General features: G+C 44.0%; 1 protein-coding gene across 31 annotated transcripts in view; it reads right to left on the bottom strand.

The window, feature by feature from the left end:
- The window catches only part of OBSCN (obscurin, cytoskeletal calmodulin and titin-interacting RhoGEF), a 176,423-nt gene that overhangs the window by 119,526 nt on the left and 34,419 nt on the right, over positions 1–22,478 (bottom strand). For 29 of the 31 annotated variants that reach the window (XM_042888386.1, XM_042888391.1, XM_042888394.1 and 26 more), the window contains exons 13-21: positions 14,490–14,733; positions 13,035–13,310; positions 10,989–11,264; positions 9,930–10,205; positions 8,705–8,971; positions 7,973–8,242; positions 7,493–7,756; positions 744–1,010; positions 315–427 (exon numbers count right to left, since the gene is read on the bottom strand). In XM_042888386.1, coding sequence (XP_042744320.1) covers positions 315–427; positions 744–1,010; positions 7,493–7,756; positions 7,973–8,242; positions 8,705–8,971; positions 9,930–10,205; positions 10,989–11,264; positions 13,035–13,310; positions 14,490–14,733 — 2,253 coding nt within the window. Of the gene's footprint in view, positions 1–314; positions 428–743; positions 1,011–7,492; positions 7,757–7,972; positions 8,243–8,704; positions 8,972–9,929; positions 10,206–10,988; positions 11,265–13,034; positions 13,311–14,489; positions 14,766–16,367; positions 16,644–17,951; positions 18,228–22,423 lie in introns of all 31 variants that reach the window. The other 2 variants (XM_042888385.1, XM_042888390.1) reach the window with 2 other exon arrangements.

Here is a 22,478-nt window from a genome sequence, read left to right as displayed (position 1 = left end):
CTATAAATTCTGGGTGAGAATTTCTGTGTGAGAGCTGAAGCTCAAGACTGTACTCCTACCAACAACATTTTGTGCAGCAAGACTTCAGGAGTTCACAATAAGCTCGAGACCAATTTCAATTTAAAGCTGATAAATGAACTCAGGATATAACAACAAAGAGTGCTGATTTTGGGCAAGTAAAAGAGCATAAAGGAAAGAGAGCTATTCCAAAGCTATAAAGCAAAAGCTCAGACTTGCATCCCTTGGAAGTGAAATTAAAGGCTCTCATTCATTTCCAGAGAAGCCAGAAATGAAAATGTCATTGTGTGCCATACCTTGAACCACTTGACATCCACATTGGGCCTGGACAGCTCACACTCGAATGCGACCCTGTCCTTCTGAGTGACACTGATATCTGCCAATGGTTTGCTGATTTTCACAGGCAATTCTGAGAAGGAAAAAAAAAGGATGTGCATTTAATTGGGAATGAGGTCTCCAGGAGCATCTGGCATGAGGAATAATAAAAGGCAGGGCCTACTTTCCATGCTTAATATAACTTGTAATTAATAACAAAAACCTATTGTTTTGAGCAAGTTATCATTACTCGTGCTAGGGACAATGATGTTACAACAGTCCTCTTGATACTTGAGGGATATTCTGTTGGCTCAGTGCATAATGTTCTCTGCAGTTGCAAAGAAAGCTGGTTGTGCTCTTAAAGTACTCTGGAACAGGAGCAGATAACCAAATCCCAAAGCAAGCAGTACCTATCACAGTGAGCCTCCCCGATGAATGAATGCCCTCTGCTTTAAAGGAGATGAGTCCTGCATCTTCAAGAGTCACAGAGGAAAGTGTCAGTGAATGTTTCTTCCCCTGGACGCCCATCGTGACATTCGGTGCAGGCTTCAGCCTCACGCCATCCTTCTGCCAAGTCCCTTCCACATCCTCGTGGGACACCTCCACAGAAAAGGTGACAGTGCCCTTCTCAGAGACTTCGAGGGGCTGCAGACCTTTCACCAGCTTGATCTGCCTCACTGAAAAACAACAGGGAGAGGTTGGAGATCTCACACCAGGAGCTGAGAAATAGAATCCTAGAATGAATCATAGAAAGGTTTGGGTTGGAAGGGACCTTTAGGATCATCTAGTTCCAACCTGCCTGCTGCAGGCAGAAACACCTCCCTCTACACCAGGTTGCTCCAAGCCCCATCCAGCCTGGCCTTGAATGCCTGAATAGCATCAGGACTTCCAAAAGAAATTCCTCCCCCAAATACAGTATCTGCAAATTAAACAACAACCTTTACAAAAAGGTGTATGGGAACTGCTGAGTCACGGCCTGAACCTCTGATTGATCACCTGAGGTGAGCCATGAGTCAGCCAGAGGAGCACAGGTGAAGGCAATTCACCTGTGCTACCGGAAGGGGTGGAGCCTGGCTCCACCCCTCCTGGACCTATTTAAGAGCTGGCTACCAGAGGGGAAGGATCTCTTCTGGAGATCCTCCTCTTTGATATCTTCTAGTGAGCTCAACCCAAGGGTAAGCTCTTCTACTTATTCTCTTTTGTGATCCTTGTTTGCCTTACTCTTTTGATTATATTGCAATTATAACATCTTGGTTATACACTTGGTGAGCCAGGCAGGCTGAATATACTAAAATTAACATGTCTTTCCTGTGGAATTTCTATAAATGGGTCAAGGGGGAGAACAATACTCCCCTAGAGAAAATGATTCCAGGGCAGATCCCAGGGTTTGAGGGATCGCCCTATTACGAGTTAGCTGCCATCATTGAAAAATGGGGTCCCTTACGTGTTATGGGCAATCTCTCCCCATATCGCATGGCAGACTATTTTCAAGGACTTGGCAAGGACATTCTCATTACCAAAGAAAGACAATTGGCTGCCTCCATGGTGGCATGGCCACTATTAACCGCTTTAAATCATGCGGACTCAAGAAATAATACTTTAGAAACCGAAAATCAGCTTTTGAAAGATCGCATTGAAAAGTTAGAGCACGAACTTGGCGTTTTAACGGGGAAGAAGCCAATTCTACATCTTCCTGTAAGCCAAATTCGTAATATTTCAATAAATGATGACCAGGCTCCTGAATCAACAGACTTCGTTGATCAGGACAACAAGAAATCCAAATCAGACCTTGAATGTCCAATTCAAACTGATCCATTGGAGGTCCGTCCTGTGATAACCCAAAAAACAAAAAAAGTACAGGACAGACCGGCAGGGGTGCCGCCTGATCAATGGCCCCCTGCCCAGACTCATTTACATGTGACAGCTCGGCCATACACAGCAACAGAATTAATGGACTTAGTACAACGATTTCGGCAGAAGCCCAGAGAAAGTGTGCCGGCTTGGTTATTGAGACTGTGGGATTCTGGGGCAGAAAGTGTTGTGGTGAATGGCCCAGAAATATCTAAGTTGGCCACCATGACTGTCCATCCTGCTCTTAGGCAAAGGTTATACGTGGGCAATCAATATCGTGATGAAAACCATTCCATACTAGAATGGTTAATGGCGGCCTGCCATATGGTATGGTTGAATAAATCAGACATACCGTTACATACAGGTATGTGGTCCTCCATGGAGGACCTTCAGAACTATATCCGTGAACTGGGTGTAAGAGAGGCCATTTATGAAGATACATTTGATGGCCCTGATATGGTTAAATTTTCGGCAGGGATGAGAGATTTAATTCTACAACAAGCTCCCTCCCATCTGTACGGCACCCTAGTTTCGATATTAAATCCCCTTGTAGCATCAGAAGCCGTAGTCCAGCAGGCTGCCCAGTTAGTTGCCGATTTGGGAGAAACAGAACGCCTGCGGACTAGGCGCAATATTCGGTTTTTGGAGGAAGCAGAGGTCCTGCCGGTAAATAAAACCAGAATGCCGGCTACTCGAGCTCCTCGATCGGGACCCATAAGGGTATCCCGAAAACAAATGTTTAATGATTTAATTCGGGCTGGGGTCCAATTTGCTAAGATCGACCGCCAGCCCAACCACGTCCTTCTCCAGCTCTGGAGACAACTAAAGGACAATCAAAAATTCCAGAGCTACCCTAAGAAATCAAGGGTAAGAGCTATAGAGAGGGTTCCAACAACAACATGGAACCTAGAAGATTTTATTATTCCTAACAGGAAAAAGAAGCCACCTCAGGTGTCTCGGGCCACAATGCCTGAGCCATCAGAAGCAAAAGAACTGGCCCTAGCACAATTCATGCAGTGACGAGGGGTGTTAGTCCCCGTAGGGCCTCCAGACGGGACCGGAGGCCCTATGTAGAATTAACAATTTATTGGTCCCGAAAAAATATTCAGAGAGTTATGGCATTAGTGGATACTGGAGCAGAAACATCAATTATCTATGGACATCCACTAATCATCACTTGTCTTGAACTGTACCAACATACGTCGCAATAAAATTGTATAAGCGTCGCGATATACCGGATCTCTGTATTAGGGAAAGCTTACCCTTTTGTTAACCTGATCATTGGTTCACGCCGTGAAGGGGTGGAGTGTATGGGAACTGCTGAGTCATGGCCTGAACCTCTGATTGATCACCTGAGGTGAGCCATGAGTCAGCCAGAGGAGCACAGGTGAAGGCAATTCACCTGTGCTACCGGAAGGGGTGGAGCCAGGCTCCACCCCTCCTGGACCTATTTAAGAGCTGGCTACCAGAGGGGGAGGATCTCTTCTGGAGATCCTCCTCTTTGATATCTTCTAGTGAGCTCAACCCAAGGGTAAGCTCTTCTACTTATTCTCTTTTGTGATCCTTGTTTGCCTTACTCTTTTGATTATATTGCAATTATAACATCTTGGTTATACAAAAGGAAAACTTGTTCATAATCAGATCATGTGTGCTCTTCTTAAATAGATCCTTCCAGATGGAAAAAAACAGCCACAGGCAGAAGTTTCAACTGGCCTCTAGATATTATCCCATGTTGTATTGCACACGAGACCAAAAAAAAAAATTAATTTTGCAAAGTTGTTCTTCTTATAAGGCAATAAACATTTGGGGAATAGTAGAACTAGGTAAAGTTTAACTTCATATCAAGAGACTTGAAATTTAATTCTCATGTTCTTGGTATAATTTCTGCTATGATTATATGGCCTAATTATGCTTTTCCCCAATGAAAGCCTAGAAATGCATCACAAGAAGGACCAATTTACCCATGACTTTTATTTGTCTTACTCAAACATCTCCTTCTGACCATGACTGGCAATAAAACATTCAGCCAGAATACAGGTTTGAGCAGCTCAGTTGTTTCTAGGATCTCCTGGAATCTTAAGCTTGGAACACACGCTTGTCTTTTGATTAAGTGCCTTTTACAGTGCAGTAAAGCAATAGGTTTTCACATAGCTATTCCTCATTGACTTTGCTCTGAAAGCGTTCTCAAACCATCAATATCAGTCCAAGGAGAAGGGAGAGAGATGGGAGTGATGTTTACTGCCAGACTGTGAGCATTCAAAGAACATCTGCTGATGAGCTCCAATATAGCCAAAGAATATATTCAAATATTTGCTTAAGTGACAAGAAATATGAAGCATAACTTCAGTCTTCTGCTGTTAAACTCTTGCTTCTACCATAAACCAGGATAAGAGCTCAATGCTGTTTTAGATGGAGGACTCGTAATTAAAATAACTACAGCAGAATGAGGAAAGGGGCACACTATCACAGTAATTCTCTACTACAATTAGCTAAATTCCAGTCTGGATTATGCTTCACCTTGGATCACTTAAATCTTCAGCCACTTGATGAAACTCTCTCAGTTCATCTATAGAGAAGCTATTTTCTACAGTGTCAATAAGCTGTGATTGCAGCTGGATATCTGGAGAGCACAAGTCCTGTAGTTATCTTGTACCAACATCCTCTCCTTCCATCAGAACAGGAAGTTTTTAATCCAGACTCATGCAAGCTTGCATAACACACCTTGTGTAAAACTGTGAAAACACTGTTGGCAGCTATCAGGACAGCCAATTGCTTCCTGCATAGACACTGCTCTATCAGTTTTGCTTTTTTTGCTTGGCTGTAACAACAGCCAGTGTCTAAAAACTCACACAGCTGAAGCAACCATGCTGATACATCGCAGGCATTGGAGGTGCTCAAAGTCATGGGGATGTGGCAGCGAGGGACATGGTTAGTAGGCATGGTGGGGTGGGCCGGGTTGGACCTGGGGATCTCAGTGATCTTCTCCAACCTGAATGATTTGATGATCTTGCTGGAAGGAAACTGACACAATCAGAGCTTGAAAAAAAATGGCTCGGGGTGCAACTTGTAAGAGGGAATGAAGGAACAAACTGTGCGACGCTGAGCTGCGCTCTTCCAACACAAGGTATCAATGAACTGCTGTATTTCTCTGTCTTACATGGAGCCATTCATCCAACCTCACTGAAACAGTAAGCCTGAACCTAAACATAAATCAGCATCGTAGTCACCTGTGGTTCCTTAAATATCCAGAAAGACACTCGAGAGGGTAATTCAGTGCCTCTACAGATTAAAGCAGTCTCTGGAGCTCTTGGTATTTTTCAATCTCTGTTGGCTGCAGAAGGATCTGAAGTGACGCACATGGCCCAAAGATTAGCACTGACAATCAGTTAATATCTGCAGGTTGTTTTGCTTGTTTGCTTGCTTGTTTTATTTCCTACAGCCATCCAGTTTGGAGAAAAGATGAGCAACTGCCAATAGCAGTGATAACTGCACATTTTGGGACACAGAAGCAGAGTTTTGTGACAACTGTCAGCCCAGAATATGTTGGTGATGAAGCTGTCCTAACAGTGCATGCCAGTAATTTGACAAACCCTGCTCTGTGTGAGACAGTTTGTCATCAATTTTTGATATTTTTGATCCCCAGTTTGCTCTTAGGCAAACAAACAATAAACAAACCAAAAACCAACCCAGTCCTCATCTCACCCTTTCCAGCTGCTGCCTCACAGAAGAGGCAAAATAAAAATTCTTTTGTACTAGAAGAGAGACTTGCAGTGGAGTAACTTAAATCAGAACAGGAGATTGAAGGTGTTGGGAAAGACACCCAGGCTTAACTATAGGCTGTGCATGCAGAATCACAAGACAAAGGCCAAAATCAGAGAAATTAGAGCTTCGTGAGAATTAATGGGGTTGTTGTCAGCGATTTCCTCATGCCCAACCTATTTGCAAATGTAAACCCTTCTAATGAGAAAAAGGAAAGCTACATATAGGTGGGGAGAATTGTTGGTGAAATTATTTGTGATGTTTTCCCTAATAATATGCCCAAAATCCTGGAGCAAGAGTTAAACTTAAGCATTCACTCTATGTAAGTAATCTCATGGAAGGAAACTGCAAAGCTAATCCACGGCTAAAACAGTTCAGAGATGAATTGCAGAAGCTTGTTTACTTTGCAGAAGTCTGAGCTTTAACCTGCTCTAACATCTGTGCACTGCTGAGATTCTACTACAAAAAGTCTGAAGCAATGCAACAAACCAACCTGTCCATCTTGTACGAAAGAACTCACACCACCAGAACACAAAATTCTATGGCTGAAAATACCTACAAAAATCATCCAGCCCTTCTCCATTGCTGCAGGACATGTTCAGCTCTCTGTGTCCCAGACAGATATTTCACTGACCTTTTCTGAAACCCGTGGTGGAGGCTTCAAAGCCCCTCCAAATGGCTTATTCAATCATCCAACCATTAAAAAGCTTTTTTGTTGTATAACTTGTATCTTTCTCATTGCAATTGAATTCCATTATTTCTGCATGGAGAACAGATTGTTTGATTTTCCACTTTCTAAGAGCCTTTTATGTACCATAAGCCTGCTATCAAGTCTTTCAGTACCTATTATTTATGACCTACACAGCAGCAATTGGTGGCAGGGGCTTTGTAGACAAAATTAGATAGACCTTAAGTGCTTAAATTCTGTCCTTGTCTATTCTGTAGCAATCATGGCAAAAGGATGCAGGAAATAGGACAGAAGTACAGGGCTACACCTGAGGCACCATTAGCTTACTTGAAAGGAAAGCATCCGTAGATAGATTGGCTCTTGTGTTTTTATTTTGATTTTTTAACTCTGACTGAATATAAAGAGATTCTCTGAAAGATGTGCTTTGTAGAGAAGAATGGATGAGTAAGCAGGGAATAGGTTGCTGATAGCTATACAAATGAAAAAAGCAGACTGCACCAGAGTGAGAAATACCAGAATCATAGAATGGCCTGGGTTGAAAAGGACCACAATGCTCATCCAGTTCCAACCCCCTGCTGTGTGCAGGGTCAGAAACCACCAAACCAGGCTGCCCAGAGCCACATCCAGCCTGCAGGGATGGGGCAGAAGAAAGAGAAGAATCAGCTAAAAGATTATGGTCAATGAGAAGCCTTCTCTTCCACCTTATCTCAGGAATTTATCTGATGGCCAAGCCCACAGCTGTGACCCCATGTCCCCATGGCAAGAAGGGGTGGCAGTGGCCATTGTGATAATGGAGAAGACCTGAATCCAAGTTCAAATCGGATCCAGTGTATTTACAGACCTTGCAATCATTCAACTTACTTTCCACATTGATCTTGGCTTGGGTCTTGTCATCAGGACTCTCACAGCAGTAAAAGCCCCTGTCTGCAAAGGAGATGTCCTTAACTATCAAGATATGCTTTGTTCCCTCAGCTTTGATCTGTATTTTTTCACTTGGCTTCAATACAATGCTGTTCCTCATCCACTTGACTTCTCCAGGCTTGGTCAGCTCTACCTCCAGGGTCACTGTGTCTCTCTCTTCAACAGTTTTAGGCTCCAGTTTCTTCTTGAATGAGACTGAGGCCTCTGGTAAATGAGAAGAAATAATAGTAACAATGTAAAGAATCCACAAAACACTTTTTTAGAAAGAATTTAAATGGTGGCTCCAGTCCCAGTGCACTCTGGGGAACCCTACTTAAGGAAATAAAATTCCATACCGTTACCATAATCAGAGGAAAGACTACATAAAACCCACAAACAGCACCAGTGACAACCTGTCAGCAGGGCATTACTGCCCCTTACCCCGGACTCTGAGGTTGGCTGTGCTTTCTACGCCCTCAGCATTGGCAGAGATTTCAGCTGCATCTTCCAGTGTCAGATCAGTGATGGTGAGGCTGTGGTTGGTGTCCTCCTGTGAGATCACATATTTCTTGCTGGCTTCAATCTTGACACCATTCCTGAACCAGGTGACCACAGCATCACTGGGAGTAACAGTGCACTTGAACACAGCCTCTTTTCCTTCTTCAGAAGCCACGTTGTTGAGACTCGTAACAAATTTCACCACTCTGGGAGCTGATGGAGAAGAAGAAACCACTTAGGAGCACATCTTTGAGATGCAGTGTGACCCAACGGGGGCAGTGATTTTATTGGAAGCATCAAGTTTTATAACTCGCAGTAAGTGACCACCATAACGCCCCACCACATCTCCTGTCTGTAGGTTGCATCTATAAAGATGCAAGACAAAAAAAAAAAAAAGAGAGGAAAAGAAGGGAAAAAAAATCCCATCCTACATTTAGGATGCTTAACTCCAGCCTCGATGTGGCACGAAGGTTGATTTGCCCACCTACATGAGCTGTGCTCTTCACAAATAGATGTCCCACAGCTATTGAGAGAGGAAGCGAAGTTCCGTACTCGGTTGTCAACACAGGGAGCAGCATAAACACATGAATAAAGTCAGCTCTGCAGGGTTGTAATGGCTGACGAGGGAAGCCAAGAATCCTTCCCCACTGCCACCCCTCGTTTGCAGTGACATACCTTTGGGGGTGATGGTAATGCTGCTCTTGTCATCTCTGGACTCACAGAAGTACTCTCCCTCATCCTCAGCCCGGATCCCTGTTATTGTCAGGGTTCGTTTGACCCCTTCCTCGTGAATCTGGAAACGTTTGCTGGGTTTGATCTCAACTGCATTCCTGCGCCACACCACCTTGCCTTTGGCGTGGCTCACTTCGCAGCTCAAAGTGACACTGCCTCCAATCTCAGCCTTAACGGCTTCGAGCTGCTTGGTGATCTTCACTGGGATTTCTAAGATGGAGAGGAAAGAAAAGAACTGTGAGAAAGTAGCAGTTATGAACTGTGTTCTACAGAACCTATTGGAGCCAAATTTAAAAGGAAAAAAACAACACAAGAAAGACAAAACAAACAAAAAGCCACAGACAGACTTGGGGATCGGGGTAGGCTGAAATAAACCCAAAATATGGAAATCTGGAGAGATTTTATAGACATGGAATTATATGACCTTTATCATTCTGCAAACACAAGAACAGTGCCTTAAAAGAGGCTTGAAGTTTACCTTCCTGTGTTTCTAATCTTCTACCTGATGAGATGCATGGTGGTTTTTTGTTGCTGTTGTCGATTGGTTGGGACTGTCCCTTGTTGCTGCTTTAATTGTTTTTTGTTTTTTGTTTTTAAATCAGAGTCTAATTTGCCTGAATGTAATTAAAAATCTGCTGCTAGAACCCCACATTTGTACTGCATGTAACTGCAGACACAGCCAATGGGATGTGACACATTCAACCTGCTGGGTGGATCACTGCCATGCACTCACAGCTGAATGGAGCTGGTGGGGTGCAACCCAGCTGCAGATTTCTCCAGCGTCTGAAGGGACATAAATCCCATTCTACATCCTCCTCATCAGATTTGTCATGCTTAGCAGAGTCAGGAAGAGCTGAGGCTCTGCCCATGTCCTACCAACTGCTTTACGAGGAGATAGAAATTGTGTGATGACAGTGGGAAACAAACAGCAGGAAAAGAGCCCATCATAGCTCTTGAGATCTGAAGCAGCCAGCAGAGGACAAACTTGGATCTCTGGAGGCAAGAAGGACTTTTCTGGTCTATGTTGGGGATGCCACAGCAACTTCAAAGGCAATTAAAGTATAAAGGTTGGAACAGCTTTTAGGAGAGATCAATCTTCTTCACTTTATCCTCCCATAAGAAAAGAGCAGCTGTTAGGAAGGGACACAATTTGCAGGCTGCTGCTCACCTTTCACTTCTACTTTGAATTCCTGCTTGTCATTCTTTGTTTGGCAAGCATACACAGCAGTGTCTGTGCTCTCTGCCAGGTTCACTGTCAGGGTCCTGGATGCCCCATCACTCTTGATCTCATACTTCTTGCTCGCCTTGATTTCTCTTCCATCTTTGTACCACTTCACTACAGCTGTTTCTGGTGTTACTGAAGTGGTCAGAGTGATGCTTTCGTGTTCTTGTACAACGAGAGGTTCCTTCTGGACAAATTCCTTTCCAAATTTAGCCTCTGGTTCTGGGAAAGATATTGAAACAGGAAAACTAATAACTTCTCAAATCCTCAAAGACAGCGGTTTGCAGTTTCCACGACTCACAATTGCATACCAGCTCCATAATCTGTTAGAACATAGGAATATGGCTAATACAACCTTTTGCTGAGTGGGAAGAAAGAAAATGATCCATCAGGAAATCCAGAGCTTCTGCTTAGAAGAGAAGCAAAGGAATGGAAATTGAAGTATGCATTTTATTTGCTACCCGTGAAAATGTGTTTCTTAAAAGTAAAATTCCCTGTGTAATTCTTCTGCCACTTCCAGAATTGTAAAACTAATCGAGAAGTATTAATATGCTGAGTATGGCCTAAGTATGGCCTATTTTCTATTCATTTTACTCCCTTTCTCTTGGCCTCTTCATCTCATACAATGCTTTGCCACAGAACTGGGCAGTTCTGGAACACACAGCAGTGGAGGGAATTGTCTTAATCACCTTCCTCCCTATCTCTCTCTCTGCTCTTCAGAACTTTCCGTGCCTACTTTCATCTCCTGGTCACTGAAACAGATCAGGTGATGAGGTGTGCAAAGATAAGCAAAATCTGTATAGCATTTCCTTAGTCAAAAATATTCCACGACCAGATTTTCACCTTGCTATCACTACATTAAAAAGGAGAATCTAATTTGTGGTGCAGTTCATTGATGTTGTTTCAGGGGGAACCACGGCTGCACCATGCCCAGAGGGTAGAAGATAGCCAGTCTACCCCTAAGCCACAGGATTGCTGCTTAGTGCTCACAAAGTGAATGCTCACCAGTTGCTTCCAGCTTGAAGGTCAGCTTCTGGCCAGCAGCCTCACAGACGTATTCTCCAGCATCTTTCTTCTCCACCTGCTCCACAACCAGACGCCGGGTTTTGCCCACAGTTTCCATTTTGAACTTTCTAGAGGAGGCAAGCAGTCTTCCATCCTTGTACCATTTTACTTCGGTTGTATCCTGTGCTACTTCACAGCTGAGGGCGGCACTTTCTGCCAGGGCAGCACTCACCTCCTTCTGCACCTTCTCCTGGTTTATAAACGCAGGTTTTGGCTCTGAGTGCAGCAAAGAAAGAAAGTATTGGCTGAGGGACTGAAATGAGACCACCTTGCAGGTTTGTATGGACAGGTTGGAAAACTTTCAGGTTACCACTTGTGCCCATACTGATTGCCTTCACTACAGAATATCAACTCTTCTGTTTAAGCAAACTGTAATGCCAAATCTAGGCAAGAAAGAACCTAGGAACTGAAAAGGAACCAAGAGGATCCTTCACACCAGTTCCGTGGTTGCAAACATATTTAACCCAAACATTCCCAAAGAACATCTGTCTTGCAGGCAACCATAAGCCCCTGAGTTCCTTTTACTAAAGACCCACAGTGAAACACCAAAGACACATAAACGTGTGACAGCAAAGCCACTGGCTTCATGGCTCACTTTTCGTGACCCAGAACAGTATTCCTGGCTTCTTGAACACACTCCTCATGGCCTCTTTCATTGCCACAGCTGTGACTGTCAAAGGCACAAAGGAAATATGCTCTCCCTACAGCACCCAGGTAGCCCAGCACAGTGGCTGGCAAAGTACACAAGTATGTTTGCAGCTTCATGGTTCCCTTTGACATCACAAGCTTAAAATAGGTTGGGGACCTAGCAGACCTGGTCTGAAGAACCCTTTGCTGGGAACCTTTCCTGACCAAAGGCCATTAAGTACCCAGCAAAATGTTAGGGCATCTCGAAGGCTGAGATCTCAAGTATGTTATGTCACAAGTTGGAAAAGAAGCATTTGCAACCCATCACAGTGAGTGCTGATGCCAAAATGGCAAATGACAAAACATATTCCAGCCACAAAGCTTTCAGAAATGAAAGTGTGACATGAGAAGAATTTTGCAATGGCTCTCTCACAATTAAAATCTTATAACAAAAGAATGCATGAGAAAAAATACTTAGGTGTTTTCTGAAAAGAATCTTCTAAGGAATGTTCTCTTGTGGTAAGTAGATGCTTCACAGTAGAACAGAGAAGAAACCAAGCAAGCAAAGTGTGAAATGAAGAAATGCTTCTCTGTTAATGATTAATCGCCTGTTTGCTGCCATTCAGAGCTATTTTCATTTTAACACTGCTCTTGTGCTGGTTATCAGCAGAAATTTTAGCTCAGCTGCTTTCTGCTGGTCCAGCACTGTGTGCAGAAAGGCTTCACAGCAGGATCACTCTGGGCAAACATCTCTCCACTGCCCTCCTTTAAATTCAGCTGAAAATGTTTCTGTTCCTCATCCTGATGGCTCCTAACTTACCCTTCTATTTTTTGCCTCACCAACCCAGTCCTTTGTTCTTTGTGTGCGATTTGCAGATATTTTACTTTGAGTTCTGGGAACACTCAGCTCCATCAGGTCTCTCACTGTGAGAGGCAGACTCACCATTCCAGATGCAGCCCCCAACATAAAGGCATAGCAAACAGGCTGCTAGGAGGAGCTCCTGCTGCCCCTGCTATGACAGGCTGCACACAGAACATGCACTCCAGCCTCACCATGCATTCTTGTCTTGGTTAAGTGTTTCAATGAATAACAATCACTGTTTGGGATCTCAGGCACAGGACGAACTTGAATAATATCTTGAATATTGCTTCTGTTGTACGTATATCAGCAATTATTATTCTACAGACTGAAACAGGCCTTTGTGCCACACTAAAACCAAATACTTCACTTGCTACAAATCCAGGCAGTCAGGGAAAAAAAATCTCAGCACAGACCATTGCAAGTGGATCACTGCATAACAGCAACTACAGTTTTTGCTTTATTACCCTCTGCTGTAATACAGACAATACTTGTCTCACCTGTGACATGGATCTTGAAGGTCAGTTTCTGGCCAGCAGCCTCACAGCTGTACTCCCCTGCATCTTTCTTCTCCACCTGGCTCACCACCAGCCGACGCAATTTGCCCTCAGACTCCACCCTGAACTTCTTGCTCGAGGTGAGCAGTTTCCCCTCCTTGTACCACTTCACCTCAGTCTTGTCCTGGGCCACCTCGCAGCTCAGCGTGGCATTTTCTGTTGGTGCAGCCTTCACCTCCTTCTGCACCTTCTCCTTGTTTGTAAATACAACTTCTGGCTCTGAGAAGAGAAAAAGATTCATGTCTGAGATATGAATTTGCCCACTGCTCTTCTAGCTTACAGGAACAATGGAAAACCATCTCTGACCTGGCAGAACACACCTAAATTTGCTGGAAGAACACGGAAACTGTGCCATGGAAGGTGATTTGCTTGGTTTTCATTTGCTTGTCTGTCTGCTGCAGTTCTGCTTCCTAAAGAAGCTTTTAGTAATATTTTTGTGACAAAGCAACTATCTCTGTGCAGCAAGCTAGGATATCTTAAAGCCACTGTACTGCAATCAAAGGAAGAAATAGTTTTGGTTGAAGCTGAGTGCAAATTGACTAATTCCTATGTCAGAAAATGTACCCTGCTGCATCAGAGACCCATATCGTTCGTTTCTTTTGTTCCCAACAGCTGCCTCTGCTGTCAGCACTGGGTCGTTCTGCTCCTGCAAAGAGTGACAGACCAGGACTTCATGTTCAGGACTTTGTCACTATTTCTCATCCCATCCTGAGCTTATCTCACATTATTGCATCCAAAAGGTGAAATACCCTCATCCTCCAGGAGGCACATTAGTCAGGTCACTTGCAAGACAATTAGGAGGCAGAGAGGAGGCCAGAAAACGAAGTTGTTTTTCCTACTCTGGAGCCACAATAGGGCAGTGAATCTTGGGTGACTCTCCACACCACTTCCTTCCCCTTGCTGCCAACTACTGATGCCTCAGAAACATTAATCTACACGAAACCTTCCAGTTATATCTTCCCCACAGGATGATGAATAAAAAGGGATCAGACATTGGGCTGATACCCAAACGCTCACCACATTGCTCCTCTTCTAAAACACTTAGAGAATCAGCTGCATTGCAGAGTTGTCCAGTTGTAGAAGTGTGTGGGGATAGAGAGGTACAATTAGAACCTTCCTGTGTATGGATCTGCTTCCACAGCAAAGGGAAACTGTGGAAGTTTCTAAAGAATGGAGCTGCCTGTCCTAAGGACTTTCTAAAGCTTTATAGAGATATAAAGGGAAATATATATTCAAACTCTTTTCATCATTTTTCCATCAGACCTAAACCATATCAGTCATGATTTCCAAAAATATGACACCTAATAGGAAATATTCTTATACAAGAATAATTTTTCTAAATATTCTATAAATTATTCTAGAAATAGAAAGAAAAGGGCAAAGAGTGTCCTCTCTCACCTGTGACGTGGATCTTGAAGGTCAGTTTCTGGCCAGCAGCCTCACAGCTGTACTCCCCTGCATCTTTCTTCTCCACCTGGCTCACCACCAGCCGACGCAATTTGCCCTCAGACTCCACCCTGAACTTCTTGCTCGAGGTGAGCAGTTTCCCCTCCTTGTACCACTTCACCTCAGTCTTGTCCTGGGCCACCTCGCAGCTCAGCGTGGCATTTTCTGTTGGTGCAGCCTTCACCTCTTTCTGCACCTTCTCCTTGTTGATAAAAGCATCCTCTGCTTCTGGAATTGAAGGCAAACGGGCAAATTTAAGACATGAATCTTTTCTACACAGCCTTCCCCACATGCCCACGTTAGTCTTTGGATTGTACTGCTGAGGATAGCTTTCCCACTCACATTTCCTGCCAGTGCCATCAACTGAATGCCCACATCTGAACTACATCAACTGCCAGCAAAGATCTTCCTCCCTGACACCCCAAAGCAGCTTAGATAGCCATAAATTGTTTTCATTTATACTAGTATCATGTTCCAAAATGTTCAGAGAAATACCCATTTCCCCAGTGTCCAGCAGCACACCAGCACACACAGTCATTGAAAAGTTTGTTTCATATAAGGGGACAGGCATTAAATTGTCCAAACAAGCTGACAGCTGTAAGTTGTTTTCCCAGCAAAAGCCAAGCTAGGCTTGAGAAGCAGTCTTTGCAGTAATAAACATTGTGTATTTATTATCTTTATTTCCTCAGTGCTCCAGGGATGTGTCAATCCAGAGCTGTGTTTCTGTAATGTATTGAGACTGGTTAGCCCCATGGTGCTGTAATTGTTCAGCACTGCACCAGCTCAGAACCAAAAGCAAACTAATACATGAACTCCTCAGTTTGCCTTAAGTTTATCAGGACACAGGTGAGGGTCAAGGTTAAATCCTGTTTGTGATTAAGTCATAGTGAGGAAATCTATTTTTCTCTCCTACTTATTTCTGAAAACACTTCTAATATCTCATTAGTTTTCAGAGGCCATAATAAAATAGTTTCCCCCGTGGAATCATAGAATGGATTGGGTGAGAAGGAAGCTTTAAAGATCATCCAATCTGACCTCTTGCCATGATCAGGGACATCATTACTAGATGCTGCTGCCCAGTGTCCCCATCCAGCCTGGCCTTGGATGCTCCTGATGATGAGTCACCCACAGCCTTCTCTGAACAATCTGTTCCAGTGTATCACCACCCCCATCATAAAGAACTTTTCTTATGTCCAATCTGAATCTACCCTCTTCACTGCTGAAACCCATTGCCCCCTGTTCTTTTGTTATAGACACTAGTAAAAAGTCTTCTTCCATCTTTCATATGAGACTCTCCTAATATACTGAAAGTTTGCCTTCCCCTCTTTCTGGAAAGAAAAGCACCAGCTTTAAGCCTTTTTATTTCCTTCATACCTGCTACAGAGAAGCAAACAAAAGAAAACACGTGAATACTGTTTATTGGTGTAGGTTTCTTTGGTTTAATAGAAACCACTAATGCCTCCTTCCAGCACTGCGACCGAATGCTGTCTCTGAGATTATGTAGGAACAAGAACTTGCAAGGGAGTGCTTGTGCTCTGAAGATATTTTTAATATTCTTTAATTTCCCCCGCAGTTATTGAATTCTCATTTTGCTATCACTGCATTTCTCTGAGATCCAGTTATCTCCAGCATGTCCTAAGCTTAGGCTACCAAAGTCCTCTGTGTTCACAACTTCAAAAGGCAAACGGATTGTGAAAAGTACACGAGTTAAACAGTAGAATGTAAGTTCTGTCTACATCACTGACTGCTGGGGTTGAATGTGTCAAGCCACTTAGCTTTCCCCTCCTTCTTTTTTGAGGGGTTCAATACAGTTGAAGCAATTTCACTCACCTGTGACGTGGATCTTGAAGGTCAGTTTCTGGCCAGCAGCCTCACAGCTGTACTCCCCTGCATCTTTCTTCTCCACCTGGCTCACCACCAGCCGACGCAATTTGCCCTCAGACTCCACCCTGAACTTCTTGCTCGAGGTGAGCAGTTTCCCCTCCTTGTACCACTTCACCTCAGTCTTGTCCTGGGCCACCTCACAGCTCAGCGTGGCATTTTCTGTTGGTGCAGCCTTCACCTCCTTCTGCACCTTCTCCTTGTTGATAAAAGCATCCTCTGCTTCTACAGATTGGGAGAATATTTAGAATGCACAAGTATGTTCACACTGTCCAGTGTGTTCAAAACCAAAAGCAAAATGCTGCTTATGACACCTTCATGTATGTTTGTCATTTCAGAATGGTCTCGTTTGTACTAAAGGTGATCCAGATTAAATACGTTCAGTCTATTAATTACAAATGACCCAACACTTCATTCATTGTCTGCTATATCCACATATTCTTCACATCTTTAAATATTCTTCGTATTCATACCTTTAAATATTCTTCATACCTTCCATATTTTCCAGTAATTAAGGTTTCTGAGCCAATATTTTCCTTATTTAAGCCCAGAGCTGTTTCTAAAAGAGCTCCTTGCAACCTCCCCCCGTAAGTGGCTGGGAATCTAGATACACTAATGCACCAGAGAAGGATGCATTATGTGAACTTCTTGAGATCCTTTTTGACTCCATTTCTGTGTGGTTCTTGGAGCTGTGCATAACTTGTTCCTAAAAAATCTGTTTTTAGAGGGGGGTGATAGTTTTGGATTACACTGATCAAAAACTGGAAGCAAAAGGAAATACTAAATATAAGCTTGTCGTGCTCTGTGATATGCAGGTCTCAGGAATGACTCTAGAAAAACAGTAATTTAAATATTTCTTATTTGAACCTGAAATGCTATTTTACACAGAGCAATGTATTATGCAGTATTTATATGACCCCTGATTGGTGCTTGTTTCTGTCCTTGTAGGCAGGAGTACTTCTTTTACTGCATGCCTACAAACCAATCTCAATTCTTTACCAAATCATCAATAGTGTGAGTAAGGCTTAGTTACTGAAACTCAGAGGCCTCTACTGGTTCTCAGTAGTAATGAATATGACATCATGACATAAGTTAACTGCACTTAAATTCAGCCACCTGAGAGTTAGGGTTGATCTCAGCTCCCACAGTAAGACATTCAAGCTTCAGTTTCCCAATGAGAATGAGGGATTTGAAGCTCTGCTGTACTCAGTGGTGACCTGCAGTGGAAGGCAGTGGGTGATATGCCTCACCCTACAGCAGACACCTGATGGTGGCAGCTCACTCCTCAGGCTGTACTGACCACAGCTGACCATATTCCAGTTGCCCACATACAGGCATCTTGGGCAATTTGACATGCCCCGTGCATCCAAGATATCTTCATGAGGCTGGGAAACATACAAGGCACTCTCAGGAGAGCCTTCCCTCTCAAACACAGCAGCTGAATGCCAGCAGGGATCTGTAGAGAATTTCAGGTGTAACTGGAAACCAAGTGGGAGTCATGGGCCATTCTATGATGAGAAACAACTCTCTCACCTGTGACATGGATCTTGAAGGTCAGTTTCTGGCCAGCAGCCTCACAGCTGTACTCCCCTGCATCTTTCTTCTCCACCTGGCTCACCACCAGCCGACGCAATTTGCCCTCAGACTCCACCCTGAACTTCTTGCTCGAGGTGAGCAGTTTCCCCTCCTTGTACCACTTCACCTCAGTCTTGTCCTGGGCCACCTCGCAGCTCAGCGTGGCATTTTCTGTTGGTGCAGCCTTCACCTCCTTCTGCACCTTCTCCTTGTTGATAAAAGCATCCTCTGCTTCTGCAGGTTGGGAAACAGAAAAAAAACCCTAAACAAATGGGCTTCCATTTTTACCCCATGGTTTGCCCTACAAAAAGCTGTAGAAGTGCAGAGTGTTTCTGATGCACTTACATGGTGGACTTCTAGTGCTAGCCAGCTACTAACAGCAGCCCAATTCAGAATAAGCTTCCTATGCCTGTTTGGGTCCCAGGAAAGATCCCAGGGTATTGAAGTTGCTACTGATGCACAGGCTCCAAGGATAAATGCAGGACTAGCAGGTATGGGGAGACTGACATTGCCCTTTATTTACAGTGCAGACATGGAAGACCATTCATCCAGATCATTCATGCAAACATGTTCAGGCGTACCCAGCTCAGGTGACCAAGAAGGCTCCTGCTCCCCAGCAGTCATGGCAAACCCCTCCGTGACCTTTCCTATTGCCTTCCTCCCCACTGTCACCCTGTGAAACCTCCTGCTACCATCCTTTTCCCTCCCTTCATGACTTTCTCCTCCGCATGGTGTCTGATCTCTGGGTGGCAGCGGTTGCCTGGAAGGGTAAGTTCAGGTCAAGCTCCTGTGCTGCTGACCGTCGCAGTACACGCAATCCCAGGATTCACACCATGGCTCTGCCACCAGCACTGCAGTCCAGTGAAGGCGAGAGAGCAGAGCAGCAAGCCAGTGCAAGAATGCAGTTTCTATGCTCTACGTTTGAGCTCCCTGGTTGTACTGACTGTAGAAGTAGCATTGTCTCCACTCGTTTTCAACAGCCCCGGTTTTGACTGATGATTTTCAGAGGAGGTTCAAGTTGGATGTTAAGAACAAATTCTTCTTAAAAATAGGGGTGATGCAGTGGCACAGCAGCGCAGGGAGGTGGTGGGGTCACCATCCCTGGAAGTGCTCAAGAACCGTGGAGATGTGGCACTGAGGGACGTGGACAGTGGGCATGGTGGGATGGGTTGAGGCTGGATGCGGGGATCTCAGTGGTCTTTTCAAACCTAAATGGTTCTATGAAGATTAGAAGGCTTGCTTATTAACAACATACATGGCCTGTACCAACCAAGTGATGCAAAACTTCTCACAAATGCATTCCAGCCAACTTGTAGATCAAGCAACACTTTGGTAGGAGCTCAAGGACACACCACGGTCTGCATTAAAAACTGGATGATAAAAAACATAAACGTTTCAGCTTCTATCCAAAACTTGGATGATAAATATCGAGGAAGCATTAATCAAACAAGTTCCAAAGCAGCAGTGAGTGCTAAGTTTAATATTACTTGCTAAAAATTAGCAAGTGTCCTGGGTTTGGGCTGGGAGAAAGCTCAAGGGATGTACCAAGCCATACGGCATCATGCTTGGCAATAAAAGCTGGGGGGGAGAAGGAGGAAGAGAGAAATGTCCAGAGCAATCTTGTTTGCCCAAGAAACCATTATGCATTATGGGAACTGTTTTTCTCAAAGTGGCTGCACATCTGCCCACCGATGGGAACTGGCAGATCAATTCCTTGGTTTGCTTTGCTTGCATGCACAGCTTTTGCTTTAGCTGTCAACTACCTTTACCTCAGCTCATGAGTTCTCACACTCCTGTCCTTTCAGTTCCCTCCTCTATCCAACCTGGGGGTCAGTGAGCAGAGATGTGTGGTGCTGAGCTGCTGCTGGGTTCAACCACAGCAGCACAGAAGGAGTTACTCATCTTCTGCATTCTTGCCCTTCAACACTAAGCATTTTTACAGCAATGGGAAAATGTGACTGTATCTTTTAATGAGCTTACAAAGTGACTTACACTAGCCAGAAATCCCCCTCAGAAACACATCATAAAGCTGAGCAAGTAGTCAGTGTAGACGACGTTTCCAATTTCTACCACCATTTGCAGGTGAAGTTCCACTAGGATCAAGGTGATGGAGCTTCAGCCCACTTCAAATAAGGATTTCAGTGTGCACCACAAATGTTGAGATAATGAGATGGCAGAATCAGCCCTTTTTACTGTATTTTTTCTATAGGTCTCCAAGGTGTGCAGCACTTTTTTTTTATGATAAGCAAGAAGGCCGATCTGCATCCTATAATGCTCAACACTGAGCACTTAACCTTCAAGATGTCCTTAAAATGGGATGGTTCTGTGCTGCTAGCGGATCCCTGGGGTACAGGAACCCTAAAATGCTTTCTGAGTGCAATGGTAAGAGGATAAATTAAGACTCAGAAAGCCACTGCACTTTGGGATAAGCTTGTAAGATGAGGATTTCTGCAGCGAAAGAGCCAACCACTCAGAGTACTCATAATCCCTCCTGACTTTCACACTGGATCATTTTGCAGTGAGTGCTGGACTTGCACGTCATGTTACAGTGGTACACATGAGAAATACAGCAACGGTAGCTAGGCAAGCACTCTCCACTTATGGCAGAGGGGGAGGTATTACATTACCCTGTGCAGCCATGAGGTCATCCAGTCTGAAAGAGAACAGAAAACCTTTCGTTTCTGAGGCAAACAGCTAAGAATAGCCCTCAGCTAGCAAAACTCAAGTGTAAAAGCATTACATTTCTGTGTTCTCTCTCTACACCTCTGCAATAATATGTGGGCTGGCTTTGGCCACTGAGAATTAACTTGGTTGATTCCAGCTGTTGCCATGGTCTTTCCATCATTGTTCATGTTCCATTTTCTCTGGCAGACTCCTCTCAAACCTACCCTTCCTGTAATCCAACTGTCAATTTGCTGAGCCAAAAGCATGAGCTACACAACTCATGAAAAAGATCCAAAGGCCCCAAATCACATCCAGGCTGTGTGTGAACAGTAAGAGCTGATAGTTTGGAGTCTACACCAGAGGCAGAAGGAAATCTTTCTCCTACAAGAGCAGAGGCATATTGCACACAGGGACAGAAGGAGCAGAATGCCCCTAGACAGAGACAGCAGCAAAGACTGCAACCTTTACAAGGGAACAGAACGCAAGCTATGTCCTGCAAAGACTCCAGGCCTCCAGCCTGTGTGTGAGCAGAAAGTCAGTAGACTCCCAGTACAGTTGCTCCTCCACATAGCTGATAAAATGCCAAACCCTGGCCACCAGGATTAAGCTCCAATGTGTTTAATGCCATAAGAAAGGAGAAAATAGATTCCCTGTCCTGATCAGAATACGAGACAAGAGCTGTAAAGTTAACAGAGAACAAGTTGACTTATGAGCAAAGCCAGTAGAGTGTAACAATGAATAAAACAAAAGAAAAAACGTTGTCATCAGCCAGTTCAGAAATGTCACTCAGAATGCATCTGATGTGCCCATGGCTATCTGGAGCATAAGTTAAAATTCACTGGATTTTGTGCAAAATATATTGCCACCAAAGCAATCTCTACTGCAATTGGAATGACAGATCTGCCTCTGTGCTAAACCCTCAGACTAATGAGAAATGTGCAAATAGAAAAAATAAATGGACTCATGACTGGTCATTACGTCTATAGAACACGGAATGAACAGTCATCAACTTTGGATTCAACAAGCCATAGGCAAAGTGCAGTGCATCTGGCCAAAAGTTCTTAGGAAATGCTACCACCACCAACCAAACCTCAGTGCAGCCACAGTAGAGATCTGTAAATACTACTGCTGAAATATTGATCAGTAGGGCAGTGCTGCACACTGTTGTATACATCACTGTTGGACATCCATGGACAGCTGATGATGAAAGCAGTCGTAGGGGAGGAGCTGCATGAAACGTTGTTAAAAACAAATCATGATTTTAGCTGCACGCGTTTGTAAGCATTTCTTTTTCATCCTTCTCAAAACAGTTTCATGGCAGAGTCAAGAGCACACGTTCACATACAAATTTCCACAGCCAGACTGCAGAATAATCAAAGAAATTTTCTGTTTTGGGAGATATGACATCGTGCAGAGAAAAGACTGACACGAAAAGGAGAAAATACAATGACTTTCATGCCGGAGTAGCAAAAACAAGAGAAGGAATACCACCATGGAAGAGGTTTTATAGAGCAGTGCCTGCTAGCAAAAACTCTAGATTCAATATCAGAGCATAAGGGGAATTACAGGCAGTTGAGTGGCTGATATCAGGATACCTACATGTAACAAGTGTTGTGCCCTACAGAACCTTACTGAAATGTTAGCTTCGACAAACATCAAAAGGCACCTCAACAGTATTCCTACTTTCTGGACAGACAAAAAAGGAGGAAAGAAAACACAGACACAAAAAAAAGGAAATGAAATGTCAACCAAAATGTGTTTCCTACCAATAACATGGATCTTGAAGGTCAGTTTCTGGCCAGCAGCCTCACAGCTGTACTC

The sequence above is a fragment of the Lagopus leucura genome, unplaced genomic scaffold, assembly GCF_019238085.1.
Source record: "Lagopus leucura isolate 7727_CA_CO unplaced genomic scaffold, USGS_WTPT01 Super-Scaffold_100157, whole genome shotgun sequence".
Taxonomy (NCBI): Eukaryota; Metazoa; Chordata; class Aves; order Galliformes; family Phasianidae; genus Lagopus; species Lagopus leucura.
Note: the sequence above shows the minus strand (reverse complement) of the source record. Positions and strands in the feature narration are given on the sequence as shown.